Below are 13355 nucleotides of genomic sequence, written 5' to 3' on the forward strand. Positions count from 1 at the left end.
AAAGGTTACAAAAAAAAACATTTTTAAGTTACTATTTTATGAATAAAGGTTATTTGAAAAAAATACTAAAAATTATATAATATATTATATAATATGATATTTTAATAATCACATATCTACTACTTTGATAATTCTAAGTTATTAAATACTTCTGGAAGTTTTTGACAAAGTTCATTCAATGTTATTAAGTAATAGATGGAGATTGAGGTTATTAATTTGGATGATTAAGTGCTGAAAAATTATAAAATTATATGATAGTTTAATAACTATATTATTGAATATCCACATAAATTACAGACAAAATACATTTGGTGTTAGTAAAAATAGATGAAATTACAGGCCATCATGTATAAATGACCAATTTTGTGATGGAGATCAGTGAAAAAGTTATAAACTATATAAGATTTCTATAATCTTAACCACTAAAAGATTATTAACAAGTACAGATAAAAGTTTCTTACTAATATATGGAAGATTATAAAAAGTAATTATGTATTTTGAAATTATTAATTTTATTAATTAAAGTCATTAGAAAAGATGTATGTCATTGGATATTTAGTATTTTGGTACACCTAGTTACTGAATTTTCATATAAATTTACTAGCAGAAAGAAAAATGAGAAAAGGTTAATTAAACTTATTTTACATATTTCTCTATCTTTTCCTTTTTACTTTTTGTCATGGAAAAAAAATTATCTTAAAATATGATTTATCTCTTTACTAGGAGGCTAAACTCCTCCTCATGCAGGTACGGCTGGTCTATACCCTACACGATTCAGTCCGGCCCACTAAACAGCAAGAAACCTCGTGCTATCACGTGCATCAAAGCAACGTCGTCGTTTCATTTGCTACTACAGTCGAACTCAACGAACGCTAACCGCCAAGCAACAAAGCGTAGCAATTTCACCAGAAACAGAAAGTAAAAAAATCGTCATACTTCTCAACTGAAGTCTTGAGAGTAAAGATCCCCAAAGTTGAGTTCAACTCTCCCAGGCATGGAAATTACTGAAACAGTGAAGTATGGAATCATAGGAGTAGGAATGATGGGGAGAGAACATCTAATTAATCTCCACCATCTTAGAATCCAAGGTGTGGCCGTTGTTTGCATAGCTGACCCTCACGTCCACTCTCAAGAACTTGCCCTGGAACTGGCTCAATCCTTTGATTGGCCACTTAAGGTATGGATTTCGTCCAAGCGGTAATTATTGAATTTCCAATTAGCTGAAAGGAATTAGTAAGACTTTGATATGAAAGGGTTGTGACTTGGGATGTTTATACTTTATCCTACAAAGGTTTTCTCAGGGCACCAGGAGCTACTGGACAGTGGGCTATGTGATGTGGTGGTTGTGTCAAGCCCCAATATGACGCATTATCAGATCCTGATGGATATTTTGAACCATCCTAAAGCTCATCATGTGTTAGTTGAGAAGCCATTGTGTACTACAGTTGCTGACTGCAGAAAGGTCAGTCTTTGGTTCTAATAAGTTTTATTTACAGCTTGTATTTGTATGTGAGAGGTGAAGATTTTTCAAATTGATATGGGTTTGTTTCTATAAACAACAAATCAAAAGAAATGCTTGCATGTCGTTGGTTGATGCAGCATTCATCGGATTTTTGTACAAGCCCCACCAGCCTTGCCACTAGACAACTGCTACCTAATTGAAGAGTAATTTGAATGATTACGCAACACCCAGCTCTAGTTTCTAAAATATTAAACATGGCATTGAGCAAGTAAAGGAGGAAACGCTTTCATAATTGTAAAGACCGAATGTCTGGTTAGGTAGCAATTTGAATGGTAAATTTTGTTTGAAATCGTCCTTCTATAGAAGATAAACATCAAGGAAATATACTGAGTGTTGGAAAGGACGAAAAGAAAAGGGAGTCCTGTTTGAATCTGTACAAAAGTTTATTTGTTTCCTGGATTAAGCTTTTTCACTATTGTGAGCATTATGTAATTAGTTGTAGAAGTGCCTTTTGTTATTGTCTCAATAACCTGTGGTACTGTCCTGATATCTTAATTATCTACTTCTTAATCTGACTGTGTATAGCAGTTTTTACACATGTTGATTCATTGCTATCTTCTTCCTCAGTTAATTAACTGATCTGGTAAATGTAGTTTATCTTGAAATTAGGTTGTAAATGCTGCTAGAAAGAGGCCAGATATGCTGGTACAAGTTGGATTGGAGTATAGATATATGCCCCCAGTTGCTAAGTTGATTGAGATAGTCAAGGGTGGAACTCTTGGACATGTCAAGATGGTGGCAATTCGGGAACATCGGTTCCCTTTTCTGGTTAAGGTAGAGTTAGCTACTCAACTTCCCCTTGCCCGCCTTGTCGGCATATAGGTTATTGACTTTGTGCATGTGATAGGTTAACAATTGGAACCGGTTCAATGCTAACACGGGGGGAACACTGGTGGAGAAGTGCTGCCACTTCTTTGATTTGATGAGGTTGTTTGCTGGTGCAAACCCTGTTCGTGTGATGGCTTCTGGTGCCATGGATGTTAATCACAAAGATGAAATATATGATGGAAAGGTCATAGTAGGAGAAATTTTTGCATGATATAGACTTGATATCATTCTGATCCCCTTTCCCTAATTTCATTTTCTTTTTTGTTGTCCAGGTACCTGACATCATTGACAATGCATATGTTATTGTTGAATTTGACAATGGTGCTCGAGGGATGCTCGACCTCTGCATGTTTGCTGAAGGGAGTAAAAATGAGCAAGAGATATCTGTTGTTGGTCACTCTGGAAAGGTCTCTCTCTGTCACACAAGTGTGTGTGTTTCATTCCTTTGTAACAGTGTTAACTTTTAAATGCATTCAGTTCAATGATCGCAACAGAGATTCTTGTACGTCCATTATTTGCAACAGTTGATGTTACCTTGCATGCATCTTGATTCGTGTTTTCTCTCTAATTCTGATTCAAACTATGATGCTGTAACAGGGTGAAGCCTTTGTTCCTGAAAATATTGTGCTTTATGGCTCTAGAGCGGATGGTAGAGACGGGGTCCAGACCCTGAAAGCTGAGGATGAACGAATAAAGTTGGTCGCTCTCTCTTCTTCCTTCTTTAATTTCATTAAAATGCTATTTCTGATTCTCCAGTATGATCATAGTTACAGATAAAAATGCTTCTTGTTTATTGCCAGCCTCTCAATTCGGTCAAAAACTGCCTTGTTTTCCAGGTACGAAGGACTGCATCACGGTTCTAGCTATCTGGAACACCTTAACTTTTTGTCTGCAATTAGAGAAAAAGGTACAAAGACTCCAGCTGTGGATTTGCAAGATGGGTTAATTTCAGTTGCTGTGGGGGTTGCAGCACAAGTTTCCATCGAGAAGGGCCGGTTTGTTACCATTGAGGAAGTCTTGGGTGAACGTAACTGTGTACCTTCTACATAAATCTTTCATTTAGGTCCGGAAGTCACTGTTCAGAAGCCAAAATCACCATTCTTGTTATTTACTTTCAACTCTGGTCTCTGTAATATTACATTTACAAACAATAAAAATGCTTTCTGGTTTAATAGGTTAAGTTCCAAATGAATGTGTGAATTTATCTTTTTTAATTTTTTGTTCAGATAATTAAACAATTTTTTTAATTTTGATTTCGAGAAAATAGGAGTAGTCAGCCACGCGGTGATCGGCTTCAGTTATAAGCCATCTTAATCTTATTTAAATCAGATTCCAGTCCGTTAGGGGTGCGTATGTTAACAAGAGTACGCACCATGCTCAACGTACTGAGGGCCGGACCTTATTTAAATACGACACGATTTCAGTGCCAATTTTCATTTTTTGCGCGTCTACATTTTGTTGCTTAATCGAAATGGAAGACGACGGAGGAGAGAGGTCAAGCTTCGTGATCGGTCTCATCGAGAATAGAGCTAAAGAGGTACCTCTGTTTGGTTTCTCAGAAAATGCACGTAAACTGAAGAATGTTTGAGCTTTTACTGTTATGTTTTCTTTTCCATTACTCGCACAGAGAGCTCTCAAATTTTTTTTCATTGAAATAAGCTGATTTCACTGTCTTAGCTTGGCGAATTCGAGTTTCCACTTGGAATTTGAAAATGAAAAATAAAATCAACTTGAGAATTCTCTTTATTCTGTTTTCCTTTAGTTTTCTAATCCACCAAACAGTTGTCTCGACTCTCGAGCTTCATCTTAATATTTTTTTATTCTTTTAAATTGTCATGCCTGATTTAAAATTTCACGTAAGAATGGACGACTAGGTTTTATAAAACTACAATAAGATAGTACTACTAAGTTAGAGATTGATTAGTTGAAGATAAAGTTTTTCCTATAGATAACGGCACCCTTAATCGAACGGAACGAAAAACAGAATAATTAGCACAATGTGAATGAAATTTTACGACAGAACTTTGCATTGAATCCAATACAAGAATTTGATTTGATAATGAACTCTGCAAAGTAAGATGATTATATAGCAGTGAAATTCACAATGCCTTACTAACCGCAATCACTGTACCATACAGGTTGGAGTGGCTGCCTTTGACTTAAGATCAGCTTCTTTGCATCTTTCTCAATACATTGAAACCAGTAGCTCATATCAGAATACAAAAACTTTGCTTCATTTCTATGATCCCATGGTGATCATTGTTCCTCCAAACAAACTGGCTCCTGAAGGTATGGTGGGAGTATCAGAACTGGTAGATCGGTTTTATGCTTCAGTCAAGAAGGTGATGTGACTGGACAATTAGAAATGTCCTGGTGTGGTTGTGCCTAGTGGAAAATTTGCCTGTTCGATGATCTAATGCCATGTGTTGTTTTCTGCAGATTGTCATGGCTCGTGGTTGCTTTGATGACACCAAGGTCACATAGATACATCTCACTCTTCATTTGCATGTTACATTATGGGTCTGACATTGTGTATCTTTTGTTGGAATGTCACTGTGGTTAAAAATTCAGGGTGCAATGCTGATTAAAAATTTAGCTGCCAGAGAGCCTTCAGCTCTTGGTTTGGATAGTTACTACAAACAGTATTATCTTTGCTTGGCTTCTGCTTCTGCTACAATCAAGTGGTACTTTCAGAAACTTAAGCTATTTTATGTTGGTATGGCAGCATGTTTAAGAGTGTTCCATTTGATGTTCATGGATGATGTCTAGTTCATTGCAAAACATCAAAACATCTAAGTGAGGAACACAAAAAAAAGCTGAGATTAGAGGTCATCCCTTATTGGGTAATTTCCCCAAGACAAAAGCAACTACCAGCATTAGTCATTATAGTACAACATCTTCATCTTGGCCCAACAACTGACGAAGGTTAGCATTAATTAGACTGTATCCTAAGGTGCTTTAAGGTCATTATGTTCATTGCATGCTGAAAATAAATGATATGGAGATCCTATCATTTCCTGGATCCAGAACAATTGGAGCTATTTTTGCATGTAATTGCCCTTTTATCCAGCTCACTATCTGTTGTGAATTGTCTTAGGCAGCTCTTCCACAGGGAAAAGTTCAAGTCGACGGAATTTTAGATTTACTTGAAAATGGTATAATTCTTTGGAGTCAAGGGTTGCATAAAACTGTGTTAAAAGGGAAAACTTTGACTGACAGCTGTAAACCAAATATAATTACATGTTTGAATCTCTATGTACTTTCTCAAAATATTGTTCAGTCATATAATAGTTCTTGTAACTACATTATGTGTTCCATTCTTCATGGAACTGTATCATCTGTTTTCATCTTTGAAGTCTCCTTTTAATTTGATCAATTTTAGTGATCTGAGGTTTGCTTCAAGTTTCTGATTTCAAGGTGCTTCTCATTAGTTTTGATTTACTTTTGTTGGTTGATTTATACTTCTGAAGCACAAGTTCATTTTGTGCCATTCCTCAGGATAGAAGCAGAGAAAGGTGTTATTGTCACAAACCATTCCCTATCGGTATGTGCTTCATAGCTAATCCCATTGGAATGCTTGGGACAAAACTAAGTGGTTGTTCTGTTTGAAGTTTATTGTACCTCTGAAGTTAATTCAATCTCTAAAAATATATGTGTGACATCTTGAGGCAAAGTAAGAGTTGTTATGATCAGTTCATCCTCCTTTTTCTTTGTGAAGAATTACAATCTTTGCCCTTTTTCTTTCTTGGAACTTTCTTTACTGCAGGTTACTTTTAATGGATCATTTGACCACATGAACATTGATGCTACTAGGTATTGTTACTTTCTGCTTCAGTTGCACCTATAAATTGGACCAGTTTCTGGTAACATATTTACTACTACAGCATATTCTAGACCTTTACAAATCTTGATATTTACTGGTTTTTCTTTGTTAAAATGCAATATGTTTGATTGTGGATGGCAGTGTCCAAAACTTAGAAATTATTGAACCTTTTCATTCTGCACTTTGGGGCACAAGCAACAAGAAAAGAAGTCTATTCCACATGCTTAAGACAACAAAAACTGTTGGAGGGTATGTTGAGAATCAGATAAGTTGGCTTATGTGACATGTCATCTCATGAACTGCTTCCTAACTTCTCTCCCAAGTCATCACGTCTTCCATTTATTTTTAAGCTGTCAATGCATTGGTTCACCACTTCAAAAGTTCCCTCTTGGAGTATATAAGACATTTAAGTGAGCACAGAAAACCATTTTGAGTAGTACCTAATCTTTTTACTTTTATATGCCAAAAATGTGGAACTTCTTCTCCAGGACTAGACTTCTTCGTGCCAATCTTTTGCAGCCTTTAAAAGATATTGAAACTATCAATACGCGTCTGGATTGCCTGGTTAGTCTTGCTTTCGCCTTCCATCAGATTTCTCCTGCGGAGCTATGTTAAATTTTGATCCACTCTAGAAGATGCTTCTAACTTCCATAGACTTCTCCAACTTCCCCGAGAGATCTTATGGATCTTAATATGAGTGTCCCATGTAGCCTGGCATTCTTTTTGCAGCATCTTGGCTTCAACTGAAAACTTTATCAAGTAGTAGTAAATACCAGGCAATGCCAAAAGCACTTCTGTTGTTTGGGTTGGTTATTTTTGTTCTGCACACATAAACATGTACATTTGAGTGCTGACATAAATGTAGATATTATAAATTGTGTTTTCGGTAAAGTAAGTTAAGTCACCACAACCTTACACATCAACCACTTGGTGGTGGTGAAAAAATCCCTTTTAAACCATTCAGGTGCCATTATGTTTTAAGGATACCACGAGTGAACCAAGTAACTTAAACAAAGAGCTGTATTCTATTGTTCATGTTTACTACCCCTATTGTTTTAGTGTGACACTCGTTCTGATGCTCCAAAATATACACATTGTAATGCCTAGGGCTTTGTCTGACAGGTTGTCTCTGCGCTTAATTGAGTAAATTTCCAAACCTAGATCATTTTTTCATTTCAATTTTGTAGATAAGAGACTCATTCTCAATTACTTCTTAAGATTTAGTCTTACCCTAATAGTTAAATTCATTAAGGAACAACTATTTTGGAGCAAAAGATGATCTCTTCTGCACTTGATTTCAGGATGAGTTGATGAGCGATGAACAGCTATTCTTTGGACTGTCTCAGGTCTTGCGAAAGTTCCCAAAGGAGACTGGTAAGCTAAATTCTGATGAAAAGGAGCAATTACCCAAGAAGAAGAAAATAGATTAGACAGCCTTGTGGAAAGTTGTAGATTTATGACTACTATCTAAACCTGACCTTTTCATTCACTTCATGCAGATAGGGTACTTTGTCATTTCTGCTTCAAGCCAAAGAAAGTAACAAATGAAGTCTTGGTCGTGGAAAACGCTAGAAAGAGCCAAATGTTGATATCAAGCATCATTCTTCTCAAAACTGCATTAGATGCCTTGCCATTACTGTCAAAGGTAAAGTTCTTTTCTTCCTTTCATTGTTGGACTCCTACTGGAACTTATTTTGATATACTGGTGGTTTTTTTATTTTTTATAATTAGGTGCTTAAGGATGCAAAAAGTTTTCTTCTTGCGAATGTTTACAAGTCTATATGTGAAATCGAGAAATATGCTGACATTAGAAAGAGGTATGAGACACATTTCCCTAAACTAACAACTTACAAATCTTTCTCTTTGCATGGCTCTCCTTGATAGTGTTGACCATGCATCTGTTTTCCTCTGTGTTCTCAAGATACTAATTAGCCAAAAGAAGAATGGCAAGAATATTCACATTTAACGAAAAGGCAATGTGAGATTGGTGTCGAGCAGCAACATATAGGTTGTGGATGGCCAAAAACTTAAGAACTTAATATTTTGATGGCATTCTATTCACAAATTGCAGTTTTCCCTTCTTGAGAATGTTTGGTAGTTTCTTGTCATATGGTATACATGTTTTAGTTTATTGAGTAGTGTTTTGCTGAGCATGTTTCTCATTGATATTGGGTAAAGATCATCTTCAAAGGTTAAATGAACTATATAAGCACAGAGTTAAACAACTAATTTCTGGAATATACTTTCTTCTGTTAGAATTGGAGTGGTGATTGATGAAGACGTGCTTCACGCACGGGTTCCTTTTGTCGCCCGCACACAGCAGTGTTTTGCTGTCAAGGCTGGAATTGATGGGCTGCTGGATATAGCTCGGAGATCCTTTTGTGATACCAGTGAAGGTTGCCCCCTCCTCTTCTCCAAATCTATTGTTGTGGCTCTCCTTTATTTTGGTCATTTTAAGATGGGTTATTTGTCTACCTAAAAACTATTTAATATTGGATTGACAGCTATACATAACCTTGCAAACAAGTACCGGGAAGAATACAAGATGCCGAATCTGAAACTCCCATTTAACAGTAGACAAGGTTTTTACTTTAGCATTCCACAGAAAGACATTCAGGGACAGCTTCCCAGCAAGTTCATTCAGGTTGGCATAAGAACTTTTCTCTGTTACTTCATGTACTGCTCTGTATATGAAAATTTCCTTGGATCATCTCTGACTCCAGTATGCTTGTGATGGGAAAATCAGGTTGTGAAACATGGGAATAATGTACATTGCTCAACTTTGGAACTTGCTTCTGTAAGTATTGTTTAACGATGCTGTAGTTGTGGTTTGATGTTGGTTCATGGTATGATATTGAACTTGCTCATTTATCATTAGAGGAGGTAATGCTTTAAAAGATTTTTTATATGCAAATAATTTTAACCGAGAGTTTTCTTCGTATTGTTTCTGGAGTAAACTCAGATCTATATCTGCCGTTTGATTGGCTGAATGACCATTGAGTCAGGTTAAATAATTTTTTGCTGACCTTGGGTAGTTTGAGTGTTGCACAACTACTATGGTACTAGAGAGGAGGTACATGGGGGTGCTGTAAATGTATTAGCATTTGGCATGTATCATATTATAGACTTCCTATCTTTTCCCTAGGATAGTGAATAAAGCAATCACATTGTTAAGCATGATAAGGCAGGTGCGAGTTATATTAGAAAATTAAAACAATTAGTTAATATGATAAGTAATCAAGTGATATTGTCACATATTTACCTACAGTACAGTGCAGCGCTGCATGTTGTTAAAGTTATTTTTTGTGGTAGTATAAGTATTCAATATGATGGTTGATGTGGTATATGGTGTTTAGTATGCATAAATTCATTCAAACATTATTTTATGGGTTGATTGATTAGTCTATTAATAAACCAGGGTACTGTTTGATTTTGTATGCTATGCAGCCATATATATATTTGTTTGTGAATATCAGCATGCTACTATGTTTGTAATAGTCGTACATTCATCAGCCTGTCTAGTCTTTAAAATGCTTCGAGCTATCTATCTAAATTGCATAATTTGCAGCTGAATGTCAGAAATAAATCTGCAGCTGGAGAGTGTTATATACGAACAGAAGTTTGCTTGGAAGGTTTGTGATTGACTGCTTAGTTTCAAGAACTCTGACAAGTTTTACTTGTCTTTTTGTCTCTGAAAGGAGTTTTCATGTAATTCACAGAACACTATTGATCTCATGAAGCTTGGTTTTCTTGATGTTAAGTAAAAATATTTTAAAATTTCATGAATCTCTTACTCAATGGATTTACCTTAAGTGAATTAAACTATCAGTATTGAGTTGCAGAAAAAGGTGCCTTACTATTGTAATGGTTACTGAGGGATCACAGTGCGGATTGAGCATGCAGTCAAATCTTCGAAAAGCATTGTCAATTTTGCCAGGATAGAGTCTTTGCCATGATAGAGTCTTTCTTCTTATTTCTTGGGCTATCCAAGACTATGCTGCAAAGCTTAAGCTGCTCACATAACTTCTTCACAAATGTGGACATTTCAGTGTCATGTCTGCCAATTGATATGACACTGCAAATCTTGTCAGAAATAAGTGCCATTGCAATTAATTATATGAATTATATAGATTTCATTTAACCTGTAGCCATTATTGTTTTATTGATAAAGCTTTTGACAAAATATCTGAATATATATATATATATATATATATATATATGTAAAATATCTTTTTGAAGCTTGTTTCACATATGGTACCTTTCCCCTATGTTTTCTGATGTTGCAATGGTTTCATTCATGACTTATGTTAACTTTATGTGATTTGTAGCCCTAGTTGATGCTATAAGGGAGGACATCTCTGTGCTCACACTGCTTGCTGAAGTGCTGTGCCTATTAGATATGATTGTTAATTCATTTGCTCATACAATATCAACCAAGCCTGTTGACCGATATATTAGGCCAGAATTTACTGGTAATTTATTTCCCAACTTTTAGTATGTATTCTTATCATCTTCCAGGTTTGATCAGGAAATTATTAATGGTGACTAATTCTCACAGATGATGGCCCTCTGGCAATTGATGCTGGTAGACACCCCATCCTAGAAAGCATACACAGTGATTTTGTGGTATATTATTTTATTTAGTAATTAACAGTACTTTTACTGCTTATCTCAGATTTTTTCTTGGGGAAACTCAGATAATTACACTGCTATCATTAGATAAATGACAGTCATGGATTCTTCTTAATGTTCTTAGGTGCCCCTAAGATTTTAAAATGTTGTTTTGGTGGCAGCCCAACAACATCTTTATTTCAGAAGCATCAAACATGGTTATTGCAATGGGGCCAAACATGTAAGGAACTCTTTCATGGAAACTGCTCCTTGCTAGGACTTGTAAGTCATTGTATGTACGGTTTTCCGTTTCAATTATAGCCTTACTATCTGCAACATAGAAAATGTAATCTGATGAAACCTGTACTAAATAACAAGTTAGTCGTCTTTTTAACTTCAAGTGATGCCTTGGAGACCAGAATTTTTTGCGTTGCCTTAGACTTGTTTTATTAGCCTTAATCATCACGTTTAGACCAAGTCTCATGATTCTGGTCGAGGGTAAGTCTTAATTTCACTTCTCTTTAGCTGTAGGTTGAAGTGGCTGCCTCTGGCAATTGACCATCATGACATTGTTTTTTCTCCTTGACAGAGTGCCTTTGCCTGGATATGATCAATACCAACTTCTGATTGTTATATGTAAAAACCATAGCAATTTAGGTGATATCCTGCCTTAGTCTAAACTATCTATTTCTCCAACCAGGAGCGGGAAGAGCACTTATCTTCAACAAGTGTGTCTCATAGTTATTCTTGCTCAGATTGGTTGCTATGTTCCTGCCCGCTTTGCAACAATTAGAGTAGTTGATCGTATATTTACAAGGATGGGCACAATGGATAATCTTGAATCAAACTCTAGTACGGTAAAATATCTGATATTTTCATTTCACCCCTTTGTCACTACTCCTGATGAAAAGAAAAGAAAAAAAGATTGTCTTCTCGATGCAGTGATTCTTTCAATATATGTTTATGCTATCAGCTTTAACTATCAAATAGACGCTGGACATCAGTTTTCACTTTAAAAGTTACTCAACATATTGCTAAATTTGAACTATATTTATTTTTAGTATCTAAACATGCAGAGAATGGTTTTCATCCTTCTTGTATGTACGCCATAGTTATTATCATAATTCAGCAAATTGCTTTCTTGAAGTTTCTGGTATATAGATAACTGCCAGGAGTGAGATTTTCCAAGAAATTAAATTGTTTCTGGCTCTCCTAATTATACTTTTATAAATTGGCTGGGGTATGCAAACTATCATTCAGGCTCAAAAAAATAGAGAGTTTCCATGCCGAGGCTGGAAACATCCAGTGAAGAGTGGAGGCAAATGAAAATGGTTTAAAATGCAATAAGTTTAGACATTTGCCCGATGATGCTATAAGATGGAGTCACATATGGTCTAATTTAGATTTTCCTATAAATGGATCGCTGGAGCAAAGCACCATCTCATCTGGTTGGTTGGATATTACAGTTTATGACAGAGATGAAAGAGACTGCTTTTGTCATGCAGAATGTCTCCCAAAGGTGAGAAACTGTTTGAAGTGCTTGACATCTTGGGATATGCAACAGTAATGAATATTAATTGACTTATTTGATATAGGAGTCTAATTGTTATGGATGAACTTGGGAGGGCTACTTCGTCCTCTGATGGATTGGCAATAGCATGGAGCTGCTGTGAGCATCTGCTATCACTCACTGCGTAACTGCTATCCTAACCTATTTCCATTCTTCCAGTAACTATAGCAAAGGATTCAAAAAAAATAAAAAAAAAGGGTGTTGAACACAGATGATAAAACTTGCACAAACTAACGGCTTTTCTTGCATTATCTTCTTTAGGTATACTATATTTGCTACTCATATGGAGAACTTGTCAGAATTAGCTACCATCTATCCAAATGTGAAAATTCTTCACTTCGATGTTGATATTAGAAACGGCCGCCTAGATTTTAAGGTGATATTCCATATTCTTCTGCTCTAATCGAAAGTTTGCTGCCCTTTCTGACTGAAATTCTGATTTTACCCAGTTTCAACTCAGGATGGCCAAGACATGTAGCACCACTATGGCCTTCTACTAGCAGAAGTGGCGGATTACCAAGTTCGGTGATTGAAACAGCCAGAAGCATAACATCAAGGATTACAGACAAGGTAATTACGGTCAAGTAGATAGAAAGATGGTTTGAAATTTATGCAGATTTTGAGTTCACTTTTATTTCTGCTCCATCACGCTTAAGTGATGACATATGGTCCTACTGTCATGTCATATTTGTTTTACGACTAATACTCGATTTGGTTCCAATCGCCTGCTGCATGAGTGAAACACTGCTACTTCAAGAACAATATCACCACATCAATTCCACAGTTCATTGCAGTTATATATGTGAAATTTATACGATGTAGCTTTTACGTAATTCTTGATTGCTATGTTTTTTTTTTTTTTGGAATCTTATCTTGATCTCTATGGCATGTAAAGAATGCCCTCTTTCTTGAACAATGCTAATTGAGCATTCTCCTAATGTTTACTGTCCAGGAAGTGAGGCGAATGGATGTAAACTGCCTGCACTATAATCAAATACAGT

The 13355-nt window shown here is 35.9% G+C and overlaps 2 protein-coding genes across 7 annotated transcripts; both read left to right on the plus strand.

Moving 5' to 3' along the window:
- Positions 1-912: 912 nt before the first annotated feature.
- On the plus strand, positions 913-3529 carry LOC110421611 (Oxidoreductase family protein). Its single transcript, XM_021435235.2, has 7 exons — positions 913-1177; positions 1292-1462; positions 2132-2296; positions 2370-2534; positions 2623-2757; positions 2948-3045; positions 3187-3529. The coding sequence occupies exons 1-7, from the start codon at positions 995-997 to the stop codon at positions 3398-3400; spliced, it is 1131 nt and encodes a 376-aa protein (XP_021290910.1). The 5' UTR covers positions 913-994; the 3' UTR covers positions 3401-3529.
- Positions 3530-3808: 279 nt separating this feature from the next.
- Positions 3809-12807, plus strand: MSH4 (MUTS-like protein 4). 6 transcript variants are annotated; one of them, XM_089783367.1, is made up of 22 exons: positions 3809-3887; positions 4489-4692; positions 4790-4825; positions 4922-5034; positions 5849-5894; positions 6117-6163; positions 6315-6422; positions 6662-6737; positions 7475-7547; positions 7673-7818; positions 7905-7990; positions 8430-8569; positions 8678-8817; positions 8920-8970; positions 9742-9805; positions 10502-10645; positions 10732-10799; positions 10967-11025; positions 11485-11641; positions 12251-12303; positions 12380-12478; positions 12616-12807. In XM_089783367.1, exons 1-22 carry the CDS (start codon positions 3822-3824, stop codon positions 12755-12757), a joined length of 2118 nt encoding a protein of 705 aa, XP_089639493.1. In that variant the 5' UTR covers positions 3809-3821; the 3' UTR covers positions 12758-12807. The 6 variants fall into 6 exon arrangements, 5 of the variants coding, with proteins under 5 accessions (XP_089639493.1, XP_021290557.1, XP_021290572.1 ...); XM_021434882.2 differs by having other exon boundaries at positions 12380-12453; positions 12616-12784; XM_089783369.1 differs by lacking the exon at positions 3809-3887 and having other exon boundaries at positions 4590-4639.
- The last annotated feature ends 548 nt before the right edge of the window (positions 12808-13355 follow it).

This window comes from Theobroma umbraticum, unplaced genomic scaffold, assembly GCF_002168275.2.
Source record: "Theobroma umbraticum cultivar Fairchild unplaced genomic scaffold, ASM216827v3 scaffold_30.0, whole genome shotgun sequence".
NCBI classification, from domain to species: domain Eukaryota; kingdom Viridiplantae; phylum Streptophyta; class Magnoliopsida; order Malvales; family Malvaceae; genus Theobroma; species Theobroma umbraticum.